Source organism: Desmodus rotundus, chromosome 9 (assembly GCF_022682495.2).
Source record: "Desmodus rotundus isolate HL8 chromosome 9, HLdesRot8A.1, whole genome shotgun sequence".
NCBI lineage: Eukaryota > Metazoa > Chordata > Mammalia > Chiroptera > Phyllostomidae > Desmodus > Desmodus rotundus.
In genome coordinates this window covers 309,327-336,152 of record NC_071395.1, presented here as the reverse complement: position 1 = coordinate 336,152, position 26,826 = coordinate 309,327, and the positions used below count along the sequence as shown (strand labels likewise).

General features: G+C 45.2%; 1 protein-coding gene across 4 annotated transcripts in view; it reads left to right on the top strand.

Annotated features, from left to right (window-relative positions):
- Window positions 1-26,614, top strand: part of ZGRF1 (zinc finger GRF-type containing 1) — a 55,041-nt gene extending 28,427 nt beyond the window's left edge. For 3 of the 4 annotated variants that reach the window (XM_053911722.1, XM_053911723.1, XM_045202651.2), the window contains 13 exons: window positions 86-225; window positions 10,664-10,807; window positions 11,808-11,922; window positions 13,382-13,644; window positions 15,650-15,809; window positions 17,435-17,512; window positions 17,710-17,857; window positions 20,380-20,507; window positions 22,958-23,081; window positions 24,290-24,466; window positions 24,603-24,737; window positions 25,427-25,688; window positions 25,853-26,614. In XM_053911722.1, the coding sequence (XP_053767697.1) occupies window positions 86-225; window positions 10,664-10,807; window positions 11,808-11,922; window positions 13,382-13,644; window positions 15,650-15,809; window positions 17,435-17,512; window positions 17,710-17,857; window positions 20,380-20,507; window positions 22,958-23,081; window positions 24,290-24,466; window positions 24,603-24,737; window positions 25,427-25,688; window positions 25,853-26,022 (2,044 nt within the window). In that variant the 3' untranslated portion in view covers window positions 26,023-26,614. Of the gene's footprint in view, window positions 1-85; window positions 226-10,663; window positions 10,808-11,807; window positions 11,923-13,381; window positions 13,645-15,649; window positions 15,810-17,434; window positions 17,513-17,709; window positions 17,858-20,379; window positions 20,508-22,957; window positions 23,082-24,289; window positions 24,467-24,602; window positions 24,738-25,295; window positions 25,689-25,852 lie in introns of those variants that run through there. The other variant, XM_053911724.1, reaches the window with a different exon arrangement.
- Window positions 26,615-26,826: the final 212 nt, after the last annotated feature.

Here is a 26,826-nt window from a genome sequence, read left to right as displayed (position 1 = left end):
AGCGTATATGCCGATCTTATCTCAATTAAGAACAAATGTATGCCTTAATATTCAAATTCATTTTTGTTTTTTACTCATTTTGCAGAAAAGGATTTGATTTTCAAAGGAAACAGTATGGCAAACTGAAGAAGTTTAAAACTGTAAATCCTGAATTTTATAATGAACCTAAAAGCAAACTTTATCTTAAGCTGAGTCGGAAGGAAAGTTCTTCAACTTACAGCAAAGGTCAGTTGATGAGTCGGGTTGGTGCATCGCGGCGGCACTCAGCTCTGGGGACTCTTTATAGATGTGGATGCGTTTTTTCAAAATTTGATTACTTTCATTTAGTTAGCCGGGGACCTTTAGTTTCTCCCAGAGTGGTAAAAGTACAGCTTTTGAAGGGATTTTTAAAATCCCATTTTCCTTTTAATAACAGTACTGTGATGTGTAGGGCAGTCCCTTTCTCAGTGAGTCATCTCAGCCGGTCTCTTCAGCTCTCAGTGGAAATGCTCTTTCAGCCGCACCTCCTTCCCAGCTTGTTCCCGGAAACGCCAATCCAGATTCCTCCCGACATGTTTCTGTAAGAGCTCATGGCCGTGTGTTCAGACGTTATACATTCCGGACGTAACAAATATTTATATGCAGTGAAATGTAAAACCAATTTTTGGTTGTATTGCTATATTTAAATGTTGTATGTTGCCTAAATAATTGAAATATAATTCAGAAATCCAAAATTGTCTTGGAAAACTAAAATAGTCAAAAAGTACAAAACCACAAACAAAACTATATTAAAAGTCAGTATTTACTTGTATAGTATAGTATCTATATATCCGTAATAAATATTACTATCTTAATCTTAGTTTTGCTAACAAGAATAACTTTTGGCAAAAGTGATCTATTTTAAATATCTACAATTTCCTTAAACTTTTTCTTTACTATTTTAAATATATCTCAACAATTTATTTTCAAGGCAAAGAAACACAGACCTAATCCACTTCATGAGAAGCACAAATGTGGAAATCTGAGAGTTATAACCTCAAAATTCTTTTATAAAGTGAACAGTGTAGGCATATTTTTAAAAATCAGTTTATGTAGTTCATTTGTGGAGAGTTTATGTAAATATAACTTGAACACTTAAAAAAGAGAGAGACAACAACAAACTTATTTCTGTACTCCCTCCAAAGAGACTTACTCAAATACAAGTTTAAGTAATGGGCTGGTTAAAAAAACAAACAGGAAGAAAAAGAAGTTTTAGATGGAAAAGTTCCATCATCAAATGTGATTTTTCTCCTGAAATGCAGCCGTTCTCAACAGCTGCTCTTCCGCTCCCACTTGCTCCCACACAGGATGCAGGGGCAGCTGTACCTGCTGCTCCGCAGTGCAGGCCAGGCCCCCCACCCGCCCACCCTGTGCACTCCGAATGACCTGGCCCTCGAGCGGAAGCTCGCTCTGCTGAAAACTCGGGGTGTTGCTCTTCGGAGCCTGTGGTTTCCTCCAGAGCCTTCAGACCCACACACACAGAACAGAGAGCACGGGCTCACACTTCCTTGCTTCTGCACTGGGTTTGTTTCTGTCATTTCTACCGCTGATGGGTTTCAAGTACGTCTTCTTCAGGGAACACTGTTGGGGGGATTTTTGTTCCAAACTGAAGAATGGCAACTACTTACCTTCCACCGTGTTTGTCTGCCGTCCTGTCCAGGAAGCGGTCACTGAGCTCAGGCTTCAGGACTCTGACACCTTGCTTCTGCGAGTCGTCAAAATGCTGCCCTTCTCTACGTGGTGTTCTCCGTTACTGTGACCCCCGGGCACTGTCGGGCTCCTTCTTTTTCCCCAGTTTGAAGTATCATTTCCGTTGGGGGTCAGCGGGTGTCTCCCGGCCGGGGGAACTCTAGCGCCCCCTTCCAAAGGCTGTGCTGGAGGATTTGCCGTGCCGCTGCTCCGGCTCCACATTCCGTCTCGGCTGTTTTTCGTTTTGAAACACTCACTGTCTTCTTTGCCAATATTTGGCTTCTTTGTGGTTTTGCTCACTGGTAATAGTTCCTGCCTGCTGTAACTTAATGGCATGAAGTGTCCTTGGATGATGTTCTTCTGAAGCATCTTCAGTGACTTCACAGCAGTGTCATTTTGTCTTGGTCTTAAAAGGCTTTGATAGCGGCTTTTAGCACATCCACTTTTTCTTCTGAAGAGGGTGCGTTGGGAATCTGGTATTGCTCTTTCAGTTGCACTGAAATCAGGCTTTTTGCAGATTTTTTCAAAGTTGATATCATCACCAAGAGCAGACTTAGCTACTAATTAGGTTTCAGTTCCTTCGTGACGCAGATCTCGCCCCGCAAGATCTGCTGTTGAGGTTTCAGTATTCCAATACACATACACACGGACTACAGAGGTCCTGTGGGGGAAAAGGGACAGCGCGGCCACTCTCTCAAGAGGAGAGTGCCCCTACCCTTGCCTTGACCAAGCTTTTATTGGTTTTCTCCGCCCCTTACATCAAAGAAGGTCCTCTTTTACTATACAAAGGTTTGTTTTGGGTGGTTATCTTTGCAGACACAGGAGAGGGTGTGGCTGAATACATCCAAGGAGGACATTTGCAATGTAAAGGGAGAAGTGGTCCAAACGGCTAGGTTCCAGACCTGGAAGGTCTAGCCCAGATTTTAGGAAGGTAAAGATACTCAGTAAACATTTGCTTCCTCAATTCAGGGAGAGGGAGTTTTAGCAAGAGTAAGTCTCATAGCAGTCAAGGTACAATGCAGGCCTGATTCCCCACGGGAGAACCTGTCCATGGGCGTGGGTCCTGCCCGCCAACCTCGCTCCCCACTGGCTTTTCCGAATGGGGGCTGAGCCACATTTCCCAGGCGTGGGACGCTTCCCCACACCTTCGAGGCATGAATTTCCTCAGGTGACCTTGTGCTCATCTTTTGTTTCTGAACTGCTCGTCTTCAAGGCCTTGGTTGAGTTCGGTCTGCTGCCCTGAAGTCAAACACCCCTGACAAGTTTTCAGATAACTAGAACTGGAATTCTCTTCACTTCTATCCCTCTTCTCCTCATTATTGAGGTTCAGAGTCCCACGCTGAGCCTTGGAAGATCTAGGGCACAGGTGGCAAACACAGGGCCCGCAGGCTGAATCTAGCCCTCCAGCTTCTTTTATCCCGCCCGGCACCTGTTTCTACCTGGCAGCAGCGCCGAGCTCTCGCTTAACTGTTAAGGGGTAGTTACATTTGTACAGTCCTAAAATTACATTCAGCTCTTTGAAGGCAACCGCGAGGCTGATGTGGCCCCCGGTGAAAATGAGTTTGACACCCCTGCTCTAGGTAGAGGCCCCATGGCTCCAGCCGAGAACTGTGCCTGCCATGTGGTGCCAGCGTCCCTTCCCGGAAACTCTATTAAAGAGGGTTTTTAAAGGGATGGTTTAATAGAGTATATATTGTGAATTGTATAATAAACCATTTCTAAAAGACCAGTTTCTCCTCTTGGGCACTCTGGACCTTTTAAAACTCAAGTCTGTTCCCAGAGACCACTGCATAGTAAGATGGGCACAGCTGTGTGTCCCCCTGCCTCCACCAGCTGGCTTCACCTCCTCGGCCTCCCGCAGCTCGCTCTGAGCATTAGACACAAACAGCACGGGCATTTGAGCGACGTGTGTGTACTGGGAAACGGTTCGTTTTTAGTTCCGGGAAATTGGTCTCCATCATTCTTTCACATCATCTGCCTCTGATTTTTATTTCTCTCTCCAGGACTTTTCTTGTTCCGATGTTAGACCTTCTGAATCTATCCTCTGACTCTCTTCCCATTGCTTCTATATTGTCTGGAGTTCTGTCCTGTCTTCCTTCTAAATTGCTTATTTTTTAAATACATCCATTCTGCTTTTTATCCCTTCAATTATTACTTCACTTCAACTACCATATGTTTTCTTTTTTTTAATATATTTATTGATTATATATTTGGAAATCACTATATTAAACATGTCACCTCAATACAAAATTTCTTAGAGCCTTTACTTTGTTGGTGTGCATCAGACTTTTCAAGGTGGGGTGTGGTTGAGACTCATGGTTGGTTGGTTACTTTTTTTTTTGATATATTTATTGATTATGCTATTACAGTTGTCCCATTTCCGCCCCTTCACTCAACTCCATCCTGCCCACTCCCTCCCTCCCACATTCCCCCCCTATAGTTCGTGTCCATGGGTCATACTTATAAGTTCTTTGGCTTCTACATTTCCTACACTATTCTTACCCTCCCCCTGTCTATTTTCCACCTATTATTTATGCTACTTATTCTCTGTACCTTCCCCCACTCCCCCTCCCACTCCCCTATGGATAACCCTCCATGTGATCTCCATTTCTGTGGTTCCCTTCCTGTTCTAGTTGTTTGCTTAGTTTGCTTTTGTTTTTGTTTTAGGTGTGGTTGTTAATAACTGTGAGTTTGCTGTCATTCTTACTGTTCATATTTTTGATCTTCTTTTTCTTAGGTAACTCCCTTTAACATTTCATATAATAAGGGCTTGGTGATGATGAACTCCTTTAACTTGACCTTATCTGAGAAGCACTTTATCTGCCCTTCCATTCTAAATGATAGCTTTGCTGGATAGAGTAATCTTGGATGTAGGTCCTTGCCTTTCATGACTTGGAATACTTCTTTCCAGCCCCTTCTTGCCTGTAAGGTCTCCTTTGAGAAATCAGCTGACAGTCTTATGGGAACTCCTTTGTAGGTAACTGTCTCCTTTTCTCTTGCTGCTTCTAAGATTCTCTCCTTCTGCTTAATCTTGGGTAATGTAATGATGATGTGCCTTGTTGTGTTCCTCCTTGGGTCCAGCTTCTTTGGGACTCTCTGAGCTTCCTGGACTTCTTGGAAGTCTGTTTCCTTTGCCAGACTGGGGAAGTTCTCCTTCATTATTTGTTCAAATAAGTTTTCAATTTTTCATTCTTCCTCTTCTCCTTCTGGCACCCCTATAATTCGGATGTTGGAACGTTTCAAGATGTCCTGGAGGTTCCTAAGCCTCTCCTCATTTTTCCGAATTCTTGTTTCTTCATTCTTTTCTGGTTAGATGTTTCTTTCTTCCTTCTGGTCCACACCGTTATTTGAGTCCCAGTTTCTTTCGCCTCACTGTTGGTTCCCTGTACATTTTCCTTTGTCTCTCTTAGCATAGGCTTCATTTTTTTATCTAGTTTTCGACCAAATTCAACCAATTCTGTGAGCTTCTTGATTACCAGTGTTTTGAACTGTGCATCTGATAGGTTGGCTATCTGTTCGCTGCTTAGTTGAATTATTTCTGGAGCTTTGAAGTGTTCTGTCATTTGGGCCATTTTTTTTGTCTTGGCGCGTCTGTTACTTAAAGAGGTGGAGCCTTAGGTGTTCCCGGGGCGGGGCAACGCTGGTCGCTGTGCTGTGACGCTGTACGTGGGGGAGGGGCCAAGAGGGAGCAATGGCGCCCGCTTCACTCTGCCGGATTTCAGCCACTCCCTCTGCCACCCACAATCAAATTGGGGGCCCTTCTGGTGCTGGCTCCTGAGTGGGTGGGTCTGTGCACGCTCTAGGCCCCTGTGGGTCTCTCCAACGAACTTTCCTGTGAGGCTGGGAGTCTCTCCTGCTGCCGCCCCAACCCCCACGGGTGTTTTCAGTCAGAGGTTTGAGGCTTTATTTCCCCGCGCAGGAGCCCTGGGTTACGAGGTCTGCTTCGCTCCCCGCCGTTTGTCCCGGTTTATCTGTGTGTGACTGTGGCGCTGCAGGGTCTGCGAGTGGTCGGACTGCCTGCCCTGTTCGTCCCACACTCCACCAGTCTCGGTCCCGCCACAACAACTCGAGTCCTCTCCGCCCCAGCTGCCGTCTCCGCCCCTCCTATCGGTCTGGATGAATGTTTATTTTTTATCTACTTGGTGTCGGACTTCCTTGCAGTTCGATTTTCTGTCAGTTCTGGTTGTGCGAGGAGGCACAGTGTGTCTACCTACACCGCCATCTTGGTTCTCTCCCCAAGTACCGTATGTTTTCAAACCGGTATTTTTGTTCGTGTCTTTTTCCCAGTTTCTTGCTCTCATTTTGTGTTGTTACTACGTCTCCTCTTCGTCCCTCTACCAGCCTCCCTTAAAATCCCTTCTCCATCTGTTCTGGTGTCTCCTTTTCTGAAGGACTCTAATCCAGTGTGTTTTTCTCTTGAAGTCTTTGTGCCCCTTAAATGTCTCATTATTTTGGCCTATAAACTGATTTTCCCCTGAGGCATCAGCTGTTCTTTCTAGCAATGCAGGGGGCGGAGGGGGGCAGGCGTGACCCAGTCTGGTGCTGCAGTGAGCTCAGGAATTTGGGCTCAGTCTCAGCTCTGCCATTTCCTGACCCCCTGTCTGTGGATGATTTGTTTAACTTCACTGTCCAGAGAATGATAATAATACCTATCTGACATTTAGAATGTCTGTTGACCTGGAACGTAATACAGGTTATTGTGTTTTACTAACAGCAAAGTCCCCATAGATCCATAACCTACCATGGGACTTGCATCTAGTCACCTGTCATTGGTGCCCAGCAGTCACTCAGGCTGCCACCCCTCCCCCGCTAACAGCCCTCCCTTTTCTGTGGTGCCACCCACCCCCCGAAGTCCACCCTGGTAGCCAGTGGCTGAGAGGGTGACATGCCCAGGTTCAGCCTAAGGGCAGACTGTGGAGTCCGGGGTTGCTCCACCATCCTCACTTGGCCCCCGAGGCACCTCTTCCTGGGGCTGCTGAGCTTGGGGTTTTCCTGGGAGTCCGCTGGGAAATTTCTCTCTTTTTTTTCCAGATTTTCTTTCCATCATTGGTAAGGACTAGTAATTTCCCAGCTTTGTAGGATTTCATCATTCTCATTTCTCTTTCTCATTTCCTGGGGCTCCAGTAAGGATCACTTCCGAAGTCGGTATGGCTTTCCCAGCCCTGACCCCATGCACTGTGCTGGGGCCACACCATCATTTCCGTGGTGTGCAGGACTGTTCCTGTTGGCTGCCTTGAATTAGATATCTTGTTACAAGTTGTGGCAAATGTTGACTAAAGTAAGCATCTGGGAATAAGTTGTTTAAATATATGTTACCTGAACTGGCAAATACTTTTAAAAATAATTAGGTATAAAATAACCATAATATATAGCTCAGCTTTTTATAAAGTAGTTTCCTAAACATATTTACTAAAATAATAGTCCTGGGGGGCATTGGTAAGAGTTAATTTAAAGAAAATAGGTTATGTGGCTAAATAAATTTGGAAATCGCTATATTAAACATGTCACCTCAATACAAAATTTCTTAGAGCCTTTACTTTGTTGGTGTGCATCAGACTTTTCAAGGTGGGGTGTGGTTGAGACTCATGGTTGGTTGGTTACTTTTTTTTTTGATATATTTATTGATTATGCTATTACAGTTGTCCCATTTCCGCCCCTTCACTCAACTCCATCCTGCCCACTCCCTCCCTCCCACATTCCCCCCCTATAGTTCGTGTCCATGGGTCATACTTATAAGTTCTTTGGCTTCTACATTTCCTACACTATTCTTACCCTCCCCCTGTCTATTTTCCACCTATTATTTATGCTACTTATTCTCTGTACCTTCCCCCACTCCCCCTCCCACTCCCCTATGGATAACCCTCCATGTGATCTCCATTTCTGTGGTTCCCTTCCTGTTCTAGTTGTTTGCTTAGTTTGCTTTTGTTTTTGTTTTAGGTGTGGTTGTTAATAACTGTGAGTTTGCTGTCATTCTTACTGTTCATATTTTTGATCTTCTTTTTCTTAGGTAACTCCCTTTAACATTTCATATAATAAGGGCTTGGTGATGATGAACTCCTTTAACTTGACCTTATCTGAGAAGCACTTTATCTGCCCTTCCATTCTAAATGATAGCTTTGCTGGATAGAGTAATCTTGGATGTAGGTCCTTGCCTTTCATGACTTGGAATACTTCTTTCCAGCCCCTTCTTGCCTGTAAGGTCTCCTTTGAGAAATCAGCTGACAGTCTTATGGGAACTCCTTTGTAGGTAACTGTCTCCTTTTCTCTTGCTGCTTCTAAGATTCTCTCCTTCTGCTTAATCTTGGGTAATGTAATGATGATGTGCCTTGTTGTGTTCCTCCTTGGGTCCAGCTTCTTTGGGACTCTCTGAGCTTCCTGGACTTCTTGGAAGTCTGTTTCCTTTGCCAGACTGGGGAAGTTCTCCTTCATTATTTGTTCAAATAAGTTTTCAATTTTTCATTCTTCCTCTTCTCCTTCTGGCACCCCTATAATTCGGATGTTGGAACGTTTCAAGATGTCCTGGAGGTTCCTAAGCCTCTCCTCATTTTTCCGAATTCTTGTTTCTTCATTCTTTTCTGGTTAGATGTTTCTTTCTTCCTTCTGGTCCACACCGTTATTTGAGTCCCAGTTTCTTTCGCCTCACTATTGGTTCCCTGTACATTTTCCTTTGTTTCTCTTAGCATAGGCTTCATTTTTTCATCTGGTTTTCGAACAGATTCAACCAAGTCTGTGAGCATATTGATAACCAGTGTTTTGAACTGTGTATCCGATAGGTTGGCTATCTGTTCGCTGCTTAGTTGTATTATTTCTGGAGCTTTGAAGTGTTCTGTCGTTTGGGCCATTTTGTTGTTGTTGTTTGTTTGTCTTGGTGCATCTGTTACTTTAAGGGGCGGAGCCTTAGGTGTTCACCAGGGCGGGGTAACGCTGGTCGCTGTGCTGTGACGCTGTACGTGGGGGAGGGGCCGAGAGGGAGCAATGGCGCCCGCTCCACTCTCTACCGGACCTCGTCACCCCCTTCGCTACCCACAATCAAATTGGGTCCCCCTGGTGCTGGCTCCCGAGTGGGTGGGCTTGTGCACACTCTAGGCCCCTGTGGGTCTCTCCAATGACCTCTCCTGTGAGGCTGGGAGTCTCTCCTGCTGCCGCCCCAACCCCCACGGGTGTTTTCAGTCAGAGGTTTGAGGCTTTATTTCCCTGCGCTGGAGCCCTGGGTTACGAGGTCTGCTTCGCTCCCCGCCTTTTGTCCCTGTTTATCTGTGTGCGAGTGTGGGGCGGGGGGCGGGGGGTACTACCCGCCGTTCTGCCTGCCCTGTTCTCCGCCACTCTGAGTCCGGCCCTTTCGGTTTATCTGTGTGTGACTGTGGGGCCGCAGGGTCTGCTAGTGGTCAGACTGCCTGACCCGTTCGTCCCACACTCCACCAGTCTTGGTCCCGCCACAGCAACGTGAGTCATCTCTGCCCCGGTGCCCGTCTCCGCCCCTCCTACCGGTCTGGATGTATGTTTCTTTTTTATCTACTTGGTGTCGGACTTCCTTGCAGTTCGATTTTCTGTCAGTTCTGGTTGTGCGAGGAGGCGCAGTGTGTCTACCTACGCTGCCATCTTGGTTCTCGGTTGGTTACTTTTAAAATATGCATATGAACATTACACATGAAATCTTAAAATGTAAATATATTTTTATTTAATGATCTTTTGAAAACCAGTCAAGGCTTCTGTTCAGAATATAGGTTTTCTGATTAGAGATCCTTTTCATCTGTCTTGTATGAACTATGCCCACAAATCTACCACGCACAAATATACCATTTTGAATCATTAAATATGGAGCAGGATTTAGACACTTCTGGAGCAATCTAAGTGGAGAATGATTTCAACTTTTCCACCCCTTTTTCTAATGTTTTGTATTTATCTCATCTGTACTTGAGTCAGAGGTAGTTTTTTGTGTTTTGGACCCCTTTCTTTAGCAAATCTTTTTCACTGTGTTTCTAAATTGTTTGCTTAAATTTTCTTAAAATAATTTTTTTCTTCATACTCATAGTGGTTCAGATAACATATGATTAAGTTATATAGTTGTAACAACAGATACAGCTGGTTTAAATAAATTTTAGAGCAAATACAGTCAACTTACAGTTGTCTCTTTGTAAGTGTAAACCCTGCTGCCGGTAGAAACTGTGCAGGTGTTCCGGACAGAGGCCTGGCCTGCCGGCTGTAGGTGCGTGGTGTGCTGTGGAGGCGGGGGGACAGGTTCAACAGGGAGAATGCAGACTGTTCATTACTCCAGAGCCTCAGCTGGAGGTTCGTTCCTCCAGGTCTGTCAACAGAACTGGGTTCCATCCACGAACTGCTGACCTTATGTGAGCATGGAAACCACAGTGTGCTCCCTCTAGGAGCCGTGATTCCAACCTGTGTGTCACAAGAATGTTTAAGACACGCACTACCTGACTGCTTGGTCGGGGCACTGACCTCCTTTTCCCTTAGATTGTCAAGTTAAAAAATGACAGCAGACAACAATAGCCTTGTGGTGTGAATAAATTCAAGTCATACCAACTTTTTTTGTCAGATTGGCAAAAAATGTATTTTTTGGAGTGCCGCAGAATTTTAGTAATCAGTTTATGCCACCAGATGAAAATGGTCGAAAACTGCTGTCCTAGGCTAATAGTCAACCTTGGGGAAGTCTGATGTAACTATAGAGCCATTTTAGAAGAGAAAGATGAGTTAGATGTCTTTGCTTTATTTGTACTGTTTTTTATAATTATAAAATAACTTCAAAAATAAAAGTAATCTAGTTAAAAACATGGATATGAAATGTTATATGTTCAGGTCCTAGTTTGGGTGGAATCTCACAGATGACAATAACTAATTTTGGTTTTTTGAGAAATAATGTAGAGATAAGCATCTAAGAAATCCAAAATAGCTTTGGATTGTGCATAGTTCCAGTCCCTTAAAAAGTGTCTTTTTTCAGACGATCTGTGGGTGGTGTCCAAAACCCTGGACTTCGAGCTGGACACTTTCATTGCGTGCAGTGCTTTCTTTGGGCCATCGTCTGCCAACGAGGTGGAGCTGCTACCTTTGAAAGGCTACTTCCCCTCCCGCTGGCCCACGGACAGTAAGTGTCACTATGCCCGCCTTAATTTACAGTGAAAGAGAGAAGCCATGAGACACACTGTGATGGAGATGCCACCTGGTGTGCGATTCTTTGATTCGAACTGAGAGACAGCACCCACTCGTGCTTCCTGCCCTGGTGTCCCTGGAAACGTGTTTGACAGTCAACCGTACAAACATGTCTGCCGTCGCCGCCCCAGAGGCATCAGTGCGATAAGACCTGGGGCCCTCACTCCAGTATATTTTGTTGAAGTTGAATTTACACGGCGTGTGCCTGATTTTAAATAAGAAATTTGTCAAATAATTTCCTATGTCAGATTCTAATTCTTTTAGTTTCTTTAATTTCCATGGCTTGGTATTCTAATAGGGTACAGTCAGTAAAGAAGTCATTTATTTTTACATGGAGAAGCTCCCAGGTTTTGAGGAGATCCTGAGAGCAGTTGGGTGAGAGGGCGCGTGATCCCTGTGCCGGGAGCACTGGATGACACCGGCTGCCAGCGGGCCCTGTCCATCTGGCGGTGCCTGTGTTGGGAGCCCGGGTCAGCCTCTGACGGGGGATGTGGTCTGTGACCAGTTAAAGACACATGTTTTTAACTTCCGATGTGTTCTGTCAGAACTGAGTCGCCTCGTGAAGGGGACATTTGTCACTTTCCACACATCTGTTCACGTCGGTTGTAATTGTTTCCTCACAAACATCAGCATCTAATTTCCTGCTTTCCATGTATTTCTATGAAATAATTAAGGAAGAAATGCAACAAAATGCCCAAAGAGCACACAGATGCGACAGGCATAGGGTAGGCTGTTGATTGTCACCACAGCTGCGTGGCTGTGCAGCTGTGCGGGGCCCTGTGTCCTCAGTGCAGCTGGGGACGCACATACAGCAGTGCACCTGTGCTCGGGGGCTTGCAGTTGTGGGCTTTGTCCTCTGGGTTATGTGGATCCTCAGTGGGGTCTCATGCTCCCTTTTCCTCATGCTGAGTGTTCATTCTCTGTCCTCTCTGCAGCGGTGGTCCACGCCCTGCTGGTGTGTAATGCCAGCACGGAGCTGACCACCTTGAAAAACATCCAGGACTACTTTAATCCGGCCACCCTGCCTCTCACACAGCACCTGTTAGCGATGTAAGTCGTTCTCCACGGGGCCGTGATTAAGTGGGAACATGAGAATGAAGTAAAAGCACATCCCGTAAATGTTGCCAACAAAATGTTGCCTTTCAGAGACTGTGAGATTACTGTCTGTCAGTAGTTGGAAATTAAAAGAGAAAGGGAAATAAGCCTTGTTTCCCATCAACCGCCTGTTCACCCATCTGGCTGTTTACTGTGGTCAGGCTAATGAATGTGACTGCAGATTTGTTCCATTTGCCTTAAGGAGCAAGAGTGTGGGGTTTTTTATTTATCTGTACTTTTATGCCACAAATTATCTAACATTTAAAAGAATAATTTTAGCTCTCGCTGGCATGGCTCAGTGGATTGAGTGCTAGCCTGAGAACCAAAGGGTTGCCGATTCCATTCCCAATCAGGGCATATGCCTGGGTTGTGGGCCAGGTCCCCAGTAGGGGGCGCGAGAGAGACAACCATGCACTGATGTTTCCCTCTAGGGGGAAAAAAAAGAATAATTTTACAGTATCAAAGTATCATGTTGTACACTTTAAATTTAATGTTATATGTCAGATTTATTCAATTAAAAATACTTAAATAAATTTACAGCTTGATTCCAGTTTGAATACTGGTACCAATTTTATTCTTGATATAACCTATATCTCATTTTTAATTTCTCAAGCACCATACCCCCTTTAAAATATTGGAAGTGATATTTTATTAAATTAATTAAAATGACAGAAAACTAGTTTCATATTTGGAATGTTATGATCTGTTTGGTGGTGCTTCATTTTTCTCACCTCATTGAACTCCTATGTAAAAAAAAAATCCATATAATTCCAATATGTGTTTTTCCTACTTTGAAATAAATTCAGTCTTTACAGAGCTAAAGCCAATTTATTCCTTGGCAGTTTTACTTGAGACAGAGGCTATATTGGGCCTCGCTCAGTTGGTTAGAGCGTCGTCTAGATACACCAAGGTTGTGGGTTCGATCCCCAGTCAGGGCACATACAGGAGTCAACCAATTAAATAAAATAACAAATCTATGTTTCTTTCTCCTTCCCTCACTCCTTCCCTTCCTCTTGCCCCCAAAGCCCCCCCTAAAAACAGAGCTATATTAATTATCTAAGCCAGCTTGCATAAAAAAGCATGGGCTTCAATGTGGGTATACCACTTAAGTAGCTGTGTGCTTTTTGGGAAGAACATGTAGTATTTTCTGCATCTCTGTTGGGGTAAATTAACTACTTCCTAGTGTTGTGAAGATTACAACAAATAATATATGCAATGCTTAGCATAGTGTCCGCACGTAGTAGGTATACTACAAATGTCAGTTCTTGTCTCTCTTACCCTCCTCCAGATTGGAGTGTACACATGTTTGTGCCCACAAAAAGATGTCCTCTGTGATGTTTGTAAAGTGAACTCACTCACCTATTTTCAAAAGCTCCTCATTTTTCTCTGATTTTATTCACTGCCCTTTTATCAGGTCATCGTCAACTGCAGTTAGCAACAAGAGAGTGGATAGAAGAAAATTTATCCCTCCAGCCTTCTCAAATATCAACACAAAATATGACCTGCCCAGCCTAGAAGCAGCATTGCAGTTAGCAAACGAATTAATCGAGGCACACAAATTAAACGAGGATCAAGCTACGGCTCTCACCCAGATAGCTCGAATGGTGGCATCACACGGACGTGCCGAGGAAGAGAAGGGGCCGCATACCTGCACCCTCCCCATCACCGTCGTCCATGGTGAGGAGCAGGGAGAACGGTCAACACCTGGCTGTATGTAACCCTCTGTCTCCCAGTCTCCTGCTCAGCACCTGATTGTATACCAGCTTCTGTAACTTGGTCTGCTCCTCTATCACTTCCTAGTCAAACATGATTCCAGAAGAACTCTAACGAGATGCTTTGAAGCTACTTTAGTAAGCTATAAGCAGCACACAAAGGATGAGAAGCGCTGTGCACCCATTACTAGAGTATCCAGATGTCTGCGTGTCACTGTCATGGTGGACATCACCTCTGATGAGCAAGGCCTTTATTAACTCCTGGTCGACTCACTCCCCCAGCACCCCCACAGCTGTCCTAAACCTTCCTTCTCGTAGCCGAGCTGGTCCCTGCCCTGTGCCTTGAAATTGATCTTGCCTCCAACACAGGAAGATGCAGATCAAAACAACGTCCACTGCACCTGTGTTTTCTGTTCCTGCCCCTGGATTCTGTCCCTGTGAAGGAGCTTTACTTTCCCCTCATGCTAACTCTCCATCTGGTTCTGTCCCCTCATTAGCGTCTTTCCTCTCTCAGACGTCCACCCTGAAGCAGTGACTTTCTGTCCTGTTGACCAAGCTAGACACCAAGGATTCATCCTAACTTAGTCTTTCTAGCTACATGAAGTGCCTTTCTCTTAATCACCCAACTCCCCATCCTGTTCATCTGCTGCCCCATCAGATGAGTCACTAAGATGCCTCACTTCCTTGTTTCTGTCCTTCATGGTGATTCTCTCCAGTTCCCTCCATCCAAGCCTCCACCTACCTCCACAGTCCTAGTGGGTGAGATTGGGCTCTAGTCCGTCTTGGGTGGAGACCGAAAGTGAGCTCCCAGAGCCAGAAGGGAACTGACTTATGTAGACTGAGCTCCCTGCCCCTGACCCCTGATCGATTTATCCTCATGCAAATGAGCACTCCAAATTCTTGCAGTTTGCTCCAAAAGGCACAGTCCTGATTGGTCAGAATAGAGCTGCTATGATTGGTCAGTTATGGCTGCACAGCTCCAATTAGACAGGCAAAGCCTCAGTCCCATTGGTTGAAACAGGATTCCAGGAGCCTCTGTAAGGGCTGCTGGGAGGGCAGGAACACAGTGCCTGCTGCTGCCTGTCATGCAGTGGGAGGTGGGGGCCCTGTTTTTTCACTAGGGCCCAGTTAGCCACCAAGTGACCTTCTTATAGGTGCCTTCCTTCTCAGGGTTCACACTTTGTATTTCTAAAACACAATCTGAAAAACTAGTTTTTCCAAAACACAGTCTGATTAAATCAATTCCACTGCTTAAGATCCTTCAATAACTTCCCCTGGCCTTCAGGGCAAAATTCCGTTTTTTAGCCATATCAAGCAGAACTCTTGTGACTTGCCCCCTTGCCTACCTCATCAGCCTCGTCTGGCCTGTTCGCCATGGACTATGGAAGTACTCAACAGCCACATGCTTCACTCAGCCTCTGCCTAGAGCAACCCTTTCTTTCTGGGTCTGGATGTCTTACTCTGGGAAACTGAGTTCTGGTAAATCCTGTTTTTAAGAAGCATTGCCACCCCCACCAAACCAGAAAGAAGTGCTTTCTCTGATATAATCACAGTGTTTCCTACCATGTTAATTACTTCTTACTAAATTTACCGGTGTAACATTAATAGCATTATGTAAGTTTCAGGTGGACACGACCATCACTTGACATCTGTGTGCTGTAGTGCGTGCTCCCCTCCCAAAGTCTAGTTTCCTTCCATCACATACCTTTGACCCCTTTGCCCACTGCTCCCTCCCAACCATGTGATTTTATTATTGTTCCTTTTCTTGTTTATCTTCCTAAGTGCACGGTGGTCTCACTGAGAGGTCTTTGGTTATTTATCCCTGTGCTAAGCACATACTGGGCACTTCGTTAATGTTTTTTTTTAATAAATTAGTTAAATAAAAGAGAGGAAGGTAAATTATTTCTTGTGCTTTCAGAAATTTGCTTACAATATTCCCTTTATTTTTTCTCTTGCTTCCAAATAATTAGGTGTTTTTGGAGCAGGAAAGAGCTATTTGTTGGCAGTGGTGATATTGTTTTTTGTGCAACTGTTTGAAAAGAGTGAAGCTCCTACAGTTGGAAATGCAAGACCATGGAAACTTCTAGTTTCTTCTTCCACTAATGTAGCTGTTGACAGAGTACTGCTTGGGTGGGTATGACACGTGTGTTTATGGCTCCTGCTTTAGGGTTACTGTTGAGAGAGGCACTCTCTGCCTCAGGCCCTGAGTGCTGGGTTTGCCAGAAATGCAGGGCCTTTGTCTCCAGCTCAAGCAATAGCCAGGAGAGAGTAACAGGCTAACTTACTGGTCTGTAAGTCAGAGAAAATCAAATGTCAAACCTGGCAATTTTGGCACAAGGATGGGGTGCTTGTGTAAAAATCCAAATTTAGTCAGGAACACATAGGGCTGAGGGGTGTATCCCCACTGGGATGCCGAGGACGCGGGGCCCTGACGGCCCTTATCCACAGCCCCAGGGTGGTGTGGGCAGCCGGCAGCCTTGACTGATGGGCTGGTGTCTCCTGGGCCAAAGAGCCTTGCTAACTGCTTGAGCTAGGGGTCCCCAAGCTCAGTGTTCCTCCTACAGCTCAGCCCACTGCACGTGCAGGCTCCCTCTGGACCCCTCCCCCACCTCCACAGGGCTTGGGGACCCAGGGGACCAGTGCAGATGGGGTCTCTGGCTGGCCCCAGTTCCCTGAGCGGAAGCCCCTGTCTCTGGGTTGATTACCAGGGAAGGAGCTGCGGCCCAGATGTAGGAGCCCGTGACAGTAAAACAGCTGAACAGCTGAAGTAGGGTTTGGTTTCTCTAAGGGGGCTCTGAAGGCAGTAACACGAGCTGTTCTGCAGACACAAAGTTTTTGTGATTTTTAAAAATTTTATCTAAAATGCAAAGATGTTACATAGGACTTTACCAATATTCTAGTGCAGGGGTGTCAAATTCATTTTCACCAGGGGCCACATCAGCCTCACGGTTGCCTTCAAAAGGCTGAATGTAATTGCAAATCCTTAACAGTTAAGGAGTAGTTGTATTTATACAGTCCTAAAATTATTAATGATCTCAATGTCAACATAAATGACAAAGTTTGATTAGGAGAAATAACTCTTTATGTGTAAATGTAGGCTTTTTAAAACTAACTTTTATAATTACATAAGTTAATGCTTATGGTAAAAAATATGCAGTCTATACAGATATTATATTCCTTTACATTTTTTATACATACACACATTTTGTTTTCCAGACTTGGTATAAACAGTATATACTGTTTTGTGTTGTGCTTTTAAATATTCTTAGAAAACATAATTTTTTGTAGCTCTATTATATGCAATGATTTGCTTATACCATATTTTAAGCAATATTTGATCAGTCAGTTCTTTCTTAATTTTTCCCCTTATAAATAATATTGTGACACAGATCCTTAAACATAAATCTTTATCTCCGCTTCTGATTTTTTCTTAGGAAAAGGTCCCTGGCCTAGATAAAAGACAGGAACATACTTCGGGAGCCTGCCCTTCAGAAAGGCTCTGCCAGGGTGCAGTGTCCCAACACTTAATAAGCCCTCCACGGAAGATAATGCGTGTTTCAAAATCCTCTATAAAATGCATCTTAGTGAAAACTTAGCCACTGTGCATTTACTTTGAGTTTAAGCATTTCATATTGAATTATATAGCTGTAAAGTTATAAAACATGAATTTTAATAACATAGGTATTATATGAAACTTTGTTTTATACTCTACTTTCTAAATAATTGGAATCTATTTTACTGTGTTTTGTTCAAAGGCTTCTCAGTCTTGGATTTGAAAAATTTGTCAGAGTCGGAAGCATTAGGAAGATCGCCAAGCCAATTTTACCTTATAGGTGAGGAAGCTCAATTCCAGAAGTCACAGAGTGTTCACAGAAGTATAATAATGTTACAGAACTCTTACCCTAAATTTGGTTTTTGAAGAGGAGTAGAGAAAGTTTCTTGGCTAACTTAGAAAATCTGTATTTAACTTTTTTGGAATGTTTCAGAAATGGAATAAAGAGGGGTACTCTTTTATATAATGCTTTTTTAGCTTGCATGCTGGCTCAGAAAATGCAAACGAGCAACTGAAAGAACTACATGCGCTGATGAAAGAAGACCTGACCCCCGTGGACAGAGTCCACGTGAGGAAGAGCATCGAGCAGCATAAACTGGGGACCAACAGGACCCTGCTGAGGCAGGTGAGGAGACCCAGCCTCAGCTCCGCTCTTAGTTTACACTCTTAGTTTACAGAAACCATTGGGATCTTCTCCTTCCTGCTGATGGGAAGCAGAAGATCCGAACAGTCAGCCACGACAGCTTAGATCTCACTGAGGTGTGAATTTGTGAGCAGATCCAGCTCACGGTGGCTGAGTCTTGAGTCTCCTTTTCTCTTTCTCCCTATTTATCCTTTTTTAGTCTTAAAGGGGAAAATGAAGAGGGGGGAATATAGCCCTAGCATGTTAAGTGAAACTTGATTTTTTTTTTAGGAGAAGTAGAAGGAGAGAAGGTCCGACCCTGGGCAAAGTGACATTTGTCTTTGGTGCTCCCTTGAAAGCCGAGCCTCTCAGGGTCCGTCTGTGCCCCAGAGTCCTGGGGCCCAGACCATGTTCTAGGTGTTGGGAGCCAAGACAGGGCCCGTGGGACTGTACTTTGTCCAGTTCTGGTGCAAGGCAGCCTGGGACCAGCTGGAAGGAGACAGCAGTCACAGGAGAGCTTGGGGAGAGCAGGGGGACGCAGGGAAAGAGGGCTGTGGGCTATTGGACCATGTGGCTGTTGGTCACTGTCTGCAAGACACATAGGGAAATCAGCCTGTTTCCAACCTTGCATTGGTCAGCAGTGGCTGAAATAATGCTGCTCAACAAATAAAACTCCTGAGATCATTGCGTCTGGCGAATGGTCCCCTGACAGGGTGGCCAGAGTGTGGTGTGAGAGGGCATCTTCGAGACCCAGCCAGCCTCCTGGGTCAGGGCCCCGCCCACGCCCCCTTCTCTGGCTGGGGCGGGTGGGAGCAGAGGGGACACTGCAGAGTCATTGGGCAGGGGGCAGGAAATCACAGGCATCTGCCACAGCTTTGGGTCCAGAAGTCCTCAGAAGGGTCGCACTGGCCTTCTGCTGCCTGAGCTAAGGAGCAAGCTCCATGGCCCCAGCCCAAGCCTGAGGGCTTAGCGGGGCTGTGCTCAGTCCCTGCAGACCTGCTGACCCCATGCCCTGTTCATGTGTAAGAAGGGCTGTTAATGGTCTCTGTGGCAATTTCTAAGGGAGAGCTCCGTTACTGTGATGTATCACTTGTTAGTCTTGCCTGTTCACAAGTGAAAACTCTTTTTAGAGTAACATTTTTAAAGAAGCTTAACAAATTTCCAATTATGCATTCAGGCCTGATACATTCCTAAAGTGACATCTTTACAGCAAAACTGATTTTTAAATATGCTTTGTAGTTGATTGCTTCCTAGCTCAATAATAAAATAGTTTGCTGTCAGAGTCTCAGCAATTTAATAAATTAAAAGATACAACTAATATAATTTTTTAAAGAAAAAACTTTTTTATTTGGGCTTTTATAGTAGATATTTCTGTAAATAAAAAAAAAATTGCTTCCTGATTCACGACATCAGGGTTCTCACCCTAAGGTGGTTTTTGTCCAATTCAGTTACAGATACGAGGCACTGAGACAGTGAGCTGAGTTGCTTGCTAAAAGGTGACCTCTGCTGGGTCGTTTTACTTATTTCTGTTTCTCTTTTTAATTTCTGTTTTTAAGATTTTTTTTATTTTTAGAGAGAAGGGAAGGGAGGGAGAAAGAAAGGGAGAGAAACATCGATCAGTTGCCTCTTTCACACACCCTGTCGGAGCTGAATCCACAACCCAGGCCTCTGCCCCCACCAGGAATCAAACCGGGGACCCTTTGCTCTGCAGGATGACACGGAGCCACATCTGTCATGGCTCTACTCAGTCACTTTCAAGGAACTGAATGTTTAAAACCGGAGGTTCTAATATAAAAATGGCTGTAGGATTTTTGTTTGGTAAAGAAGGAAAACCTGCCTGACAGAGGGCTATTGTATGTGATGAATGTTACTTATCGTTAAAGAAGACAAAGGGTTTACAACATTTTCCTGTTTCAGTCACAAGATCTGGGGAGGGAGTGTCTAATTGTAAAGCATATTTTTGTCACATTTGTTGACAAAAGATACGGTCATTGATTTTCCTCTTTTTTATATTTCATTCCAGAGATTAAACGTTAGCTTTTATCAGGCTTTTGCCTTGAGAATAATGCTGTTCTGGTATAGTATTTAAGTCTGTATGGTTCAGATAAACGTACAGCTGTTGTACACGTGCACTGAGTATACTTCTAAGTCACGAACGTGTTAGACAGTTAGGCCAAGGCTGTTGGTAGGCGTGTCCAATGCACTTCACAGAGGACGTTGGCCTGTGCTGTGTTTATTCAGCCTCATCAAGGAGGACAGATGATGTATGTTATGCTTGATGTTTTTAAAATCCTGGGTGTAAAAATGTGCCTTTCATTCTTATTAATAGGCTATGGCTTAAGTAGCTGTGTCCTGTGATTTCCACTTCTTACGTGGAGGTAGTGACTGTGTGGCCATAGTGACTTGTGGTTTCTGATCACCAGCTGTCACCACCAACAAGTTCTAATCTCACTACAAATCTTTGGCAAATACAGCCTCTCATTTTTTAAGTAGTTGACGGTGACAACGTTCTCTCTGTCCTGCAGGTCCGCGTGGTCGGAGCCACCTGTGCGGCCTGCCCATTCCCGTGCATGGATGGCCTCCGGTTCCCGGTGGTGGTGCTGGACGAGTGCAGCCAGATGACCGAGCCGGCCTCGCTCCTGCCTGTCGCACGGTAACCCTGGTCCTTTCCAAGGATGCAAGGGTGTCACAGCCGCTTCAGACACTTCCTTGGTCCAAACTCGTGCCAAGCGTTTGTGACAACTTTAGCAATTCAAGTACTAAACTGATTGTTTTTAAGAATGCAGAGGGAAATTTGGGGGGTTAATGTATCAAAATTTTGTTAGATCTCAGTTTAGATGTCTGGATGACGTGATCCTTAAACCTGGATCACTCTCGAGCCGGGATCCTCCCAGAGCCTCGCAGGTCTCTCACTGGGTAAGTGGTGCCTCTTTGGCCATTGTCTGAGGACTCGGCTCTGGGAATGCTCTTCAGCTGCTTTCATAGAACATGTTCAGTTTCTGAAAATGAGTTTTAGATGATGAGGTATATAAAGTATATAAAGAAAAACAAGTTGAAAATTAAAATTTGTCTTAGAATTTAGAAGACTATGAAATCTTAGCTCTCTCAGCCACTGAAACATTGTACTTTTAGAGCATCTCTCACTCAAGGGTCCTGAAGGCGGCAGAATGAGTCCTGGGCTCAGCAGGCCTGTCCCCAGGGGAGGAGGGCATTGGTCCCAGTTGTCAGGACTGGCAGGATCGGTTGGTCCCCATCACAGGCTTTCACTATTTCAACTGGGTCCTTCCTGAGCAAACGAGGGGGCATGGGTACCCCTGCCTAGGATCAAGGGGTGGAAAAACTCGAAGGCCCTGCAAGGAGTGGGGAAGAGGTGCGCTTTGGAGCACCCTCTGTGTACCAAACACATCACACATGTTCTTCCTTAAGTCCTCACAACAGCCATGCCAGGTACTTTCACATACAGGTTACTGGTAGAATATGAAGCTTGTGGAGATTAAATAACTTGCTGTGTCCATAGAATATAACAGAGCTAAGATTTGAATATAGGTTTTTGAAATGGAGGTTCCCATGCCCCAATTCCAACATGGTACAGGGAGGGGTTCCCCACCACCAAGTGATTCTCTGACACCAGCAGGGTATCCGGGAACTCAGCTCAGTTCTGACACTGCGACCTGGGGACAGCCCCAGACCCGCAGGGGAAGGGCTCAGTCCTGCAAGACCCCACTTCAGGTGCCAGCCGCAGCCCTGGGCTTCTGACCACCTGGGTGCACACTGGGAGTTCCAGTGACCCCTCCAGCTCAAAGCCGATCACAAGTCTAAATTGTCACCTGGACTTCTTGACCAGCTGGCTGTGAATCAGAGGTTCCAGTGACCACCCCCCCACCTCGCCCCAGCCTTGGTTCCATTAGTTTGCAAGAGCAGCTCACGGAGCTCAGAGGAACACGTTACTCACTGGGTGGCGGGCTGCTTGTGAAAGGATGTAAGTCGGGAGCAGCCAGGTGGAGAGTGAGCGAGAGGCACAGGACAGACAAGGTGTGGAGGGGCACGGACCTTCCGAGCCCACTCTGGCCTCCAGTTGACCAGGTCTCCCCATGGTCACCGCCCCGGAAGCTCTGAATCCTCATGCTTTTGTGGAGGCTTCATCACCCTAGGTGCGATCAACTCACCAACCACTGGTGACGGGTCCACTCCAGCCCCTCGCCCCTCCCTGGGGGTCAGACTGAAAGTTCCATCCCTTCAATCACATGGTTGCCCTGGCAACCAGCCCCATCCTCAGGTGCTTTGCAGAAAGTTGCCTTATTCACAGAACAAAAGGCCTTGGTCACTTCCATACTCGGACATTCCAAGGGTTTCCTGGGCGAGGAGCCAGGAATTGTGGATGAAGACAATATGTGTGACAAAGAGATTTTGGTCATCTCAAGGACCAAGTATATATTTCTTATAAATTACAATATTGCATTTTTTCTATAAAACTTGGGCATTTTCCCTGACTTACTCCTCTTTGGAAGATGTAAGTCCCTGAGAGCTGAATGTACTTCATCCTAAAGCAAGAGTTGAAGCCAAATGACTTCTAAGAAAGCTTCTAGGTCTACATTTGTAGATCCTGAAAACCATTGTTTCTCCACGTGTGTTCTGTGGAACATGGGTTCCATGCAGAGGCAGGGGACACTCTGTAGGCTTTATGTGGAAAACCATAAAGTTAGTGGAAAGGGTTTCTTTACTGCACAGCTGCTCCGCCATTTAATTGACGCATTAGCACTATTAAGCCTTGTTTTCAGAGCGGTGGTGGTGTTTGAAGTCTTTGAAATGCATTTTATAAAATAGTACCATGCCCTGGCTGGTGTGGCTCAGTGGATTGAGTGCTGGCCTGCAAGCCACGGGGTCACTGGTTCGATTCCCAGTCAGGGCACATGCCTGGGTTGTGGGCCAGGTCCCCAGTAGAGGGCACGCAAAAGGTGACCACACACTGATGTTTCCCTTTCTTCCTCCCACCCTTCCCCTCTGCCTTTAAATAATTTTTAAAAAGAAGAAAGAAAATAGTGCCATAAATGTCAACGCGAGCTTGTCCTGTTGCTTGGGCTAACTTGGAATTCTGTTTTTCAGGTTTGAGTGTGAAAAGCTGATTCTTGTTGGAGATCCCAAACAGCTTCCTCCCACTGTTCAGGGATCCGATGCAGCTCACGAACATGGATTGGAACAGACTCTTTTCAATCGACTTTGCTTAATGGTACTGCTGCTAAACTCACCCAGAACTACCACTGACTGGTTATACACTATGTAAGCTGACGGAAAATGGAAATATTTCCATCAGCTTACCTGGAGTTGTTTAGAAAGCACTCACCTTAAAGATAAGTAGAACCCTGTAATTTAAGTGCCCTTTATAAAATGTCTTTTCCTGTGTATTTTAGTAGTAGATAGAAACTATATTGCCTTTGCTCTAAAATAAAATAAAACTATAATCTATTATCTATGTCCCTTGTCTACTTCGTATTTAAATATTTTTAAATTAATCGTTGCTATATTTTTAATGGAGGTGATATTCACATGACATAAAATCAACCTTCTTAAAGTGAGTGAGTAGCATTTCCTATGTTCACAACAGTGTGCAGCCACCACCTGCCTCTGCCTAGCTCCCCAATGCATCCATCCCCCAGAATAAACCCCACACCAGGTAGCAGCTCCCTCCTGCCCCTGGCAGCCTCCCGTCTGCTCCCAGGCTGTGTGGACCGATCCCTCGGGACACTTCATCTATCACAGTCTCACAGCTTCCCATCCTGCAGCCTGGAACCGTCCCCTGTGTGACCTCTTGCATCTAGTTTCTTTCACTTGGTATGTTTTTGAGGTTCATCCACGTTGTAGCACATTTCAGTACTCAGTTACATGACAGTCGCCCCTTATCCGAGGGGTACGTCCCAAGACCCCAGTGGATGCTGCGGCTGCGAGCCCCACATAGACTGGGCTTTTTCCCTGCGCCCACACACTGTCTGGCTTCTCTGGGCCGCAGCTGAACTGCCAGCATCACTGCTGCTCTTGCACTTTGGAGCCCTTACTAAGAAAGTTGGGGTGACTTGAACGTGAGCCCTGGGATACTGGGACAGCCCACCTGATAACAGACTGCTGAGGGACTGATGGCGGTAGTGTCCACAGGGTGGACGCGCTGGGCGGGACAGGTCAGGAGGGTGCGCGATTCCTCCACTCCGGTTACTGGATAGTGAGTCCAAGGTCTGGCATGTGTTATAATTTATAATTTTGTGATGTAAGAGTCCCTTACCATGACAGTATTTTTAGTAATTAAAAAATTTATTTCCAGTCTACTTTATTCATTTACTAAGAGTAAAATATGGCAATCCTTTTAACTTTTAAAATATGTCTTTTTTCCCTTTAAGAAGATAATGCTGTTTCAAGTTCTTATTCTTCTGCATTTAAATTTCCGAGGGCCACAAGCCAGTTGTGCTGAGAACCCAGTACCGATGTCACCCTGCAATCGCTGCTGTCGCTAACGACCTGTTTTACGGCGGGACCCTCAGGAGCGGCGTGTCAGAGGTGGAGCGCAGCCCGCTGCTGGAGTGGCTCCCCACCCTGTGTTTCTACAACGTGCAAGGACACGAGCAGGTGCCCGACGCAGCGTGGCTTCGAGTCAACCCCGCTTAGTGTCTGGGCCTAATTTTGTGGCTGCTGTTTGTGTGATTTTCTTGGTCTTTCCCAGACTTTCTGGGAAGTGTAATCTTGGATCTGTTTTTCATTCCAGATGGAAGGAGGTAACAGCTTTCACAATGAGGCAGAAGCTGCTTTCACGCTGACACTGATTCAATCACTGGTTGCGGGTGGAGTAGCGGGCTCTGTGGTCGGGGTGATAACGCTGTACAGAGCCCAGGTGTACAAGGTGCGTGTCGTATCTCTGACTTCATCAGGTGTTGAATAGTATCGTTTTCTCTCACAGGGCTTGATACTATACTTGTAATGGTTTGGGTTGGTGCTTGAAAAACTTTTGGGACCATAATGTATTCAGAAGAAACATTCTGATTTGTGTCTGGTCTGGCTTTTTTTCTGTATAATTAAATGTAAACGTAACAAGGTTTAATTAAATTCAGTTTACAGCTGTTGGGGCAAAAATGCAAATAAACAAATTAGAGGGAAGAAAATGTGCTGTGTGCTTTGTGTTTTGGGGCAGGTGGGACTGAATCTCTGTTTTCCAAAATAGTCTCTCATTATTATTTCATTTTATCAGTAAATCAAAGGTAGATACCAGATATTAATGTGTATATGAGCCAATGACTTGGAACAAGTTATTTTTATTTTTTTAGAGGTTTTCATGTTTCATTATTAGTGTACTAATTCTAAACTAGCGTTTCTAAGCAAGCTTCCCAGCATCAGATAAATCAACACTTTTCAGCCTGTTTCTTGATTATAGTGTCACCTAGTTACTTATTTTTCATTTTAGAAACTAGGCAGATCCTTGCGAGCCCTGGAAAAGAGTGACGTTTCCACTCTGGCTAAGCTAAAAGGGTCACTGTGAGGGCTGCGGCTTTGTGCTGCCTGTCCCTGCACGCGTGACCCTCCTCTCGCCTGCAGCTGTGCCACTTGCTCAGGGCCGTGGCCTTGGCCCACCCCGGCCTGCGGGCCGTGCAGGTGTCCACGGTGGACGCCTTCCAGGGAGCGGAGAGGGAGATCATCATCCTGTCCTGTGTGCGGACCAGACAGGTGGGCTTCATCGACTCAGAAAGGAGGGTGAACGTGGCCTTGACCAGAGGGAGGAGGCACTTACTGATCGTGGGGAACCTGGCCTGTCTGAGGAGAAACCGGCTGTGGGGCCGTGTGATCCAGCACTGTGAAGGTAAAGCCAAGAGCTGTTGGCGTCGAGCATTTTGAACTAAAACTGGCTTTGAATGGAGCGGGTCAGGGCGGGGCAGTGCTGACTTTTCCACGCTGGGAGGTGGCGGAAGGGCTGGTTTGGGGCCCCCTGAGAAAGTTGTTGCCTCACAGCTTCTGTCTTTTTAGGAAGGGATGGCGGATTGCAGCACGCGAGCCAGTGTGAACCACAGCTGAACCAGCTCCTTAAAGATTACTCTGAGAACCACGCAGCAGAAAAACAGAAGAAAAAGAGAGGGAAAGACAAATCTGAAGATACCTCTCATTCACAAAAAGGCGTAGAGCCTTTGTATGTATAGAAACTCAAGTTCATTTCACACTGTATGTTTTTCACATTTTTATTACCCCAAAACCCTAGTTATCAAAAAGAACTTCATGATATTTAAATAACATTAACCAGATGCATGTGAAATTTGCTCTTCAAGAAGTATACATTGCTTATATTGAGATAGACAGATGTTGAACGTAATATAAAATCTTACCAATAAAAATGAGTAAAAATTAAGAATTCTGCTAAAAACAATTATACAAGGGGCAGGGGGGGAAGCCTTCAAGGCGTTTTCAATGTTACTCCAAATTAAGGGAAGAGCTCAAAAGCTCACCTACTAGGACATCCACGCAGTTCCACCAAGATGCTCCTTCTGAGTGAAAGCTCTACCAGAGTTTTAAATGTGATGCCCTATCGTTTTATAAGTAAAGCATATTCACGATAAAAATTTTAACAAGCACAAGAAGAAGAACACTGGAAGTCCACCCCTGGAGACGCGGAGCCAGCTGTGGGCCTGTGAGGGTTGCGGGTGCATGAATGAGGGGGAACAGGTGGGCGACCACCTTTGCTTTGTTTTCTTCTAGCTCTTTTCCTAGGTGTTTATTTGCCTAGTGTATCGGTATAGATAGTATATAATGGATTTTTAAATTTATTATAAAAATACATTCTGCTTGTAGAAAATCATTGCTGACTTATTGCCTCTCTTTTTCCTACGCTTATATTCTATATGTGAGTAAATTAAACAATTTGTCGTGATTTTGAGACATTACCAAGGGAGCCTTGACTCATCATCCTACATGGAAAAATGGCCACGGTTTGATGATAATCAACTATC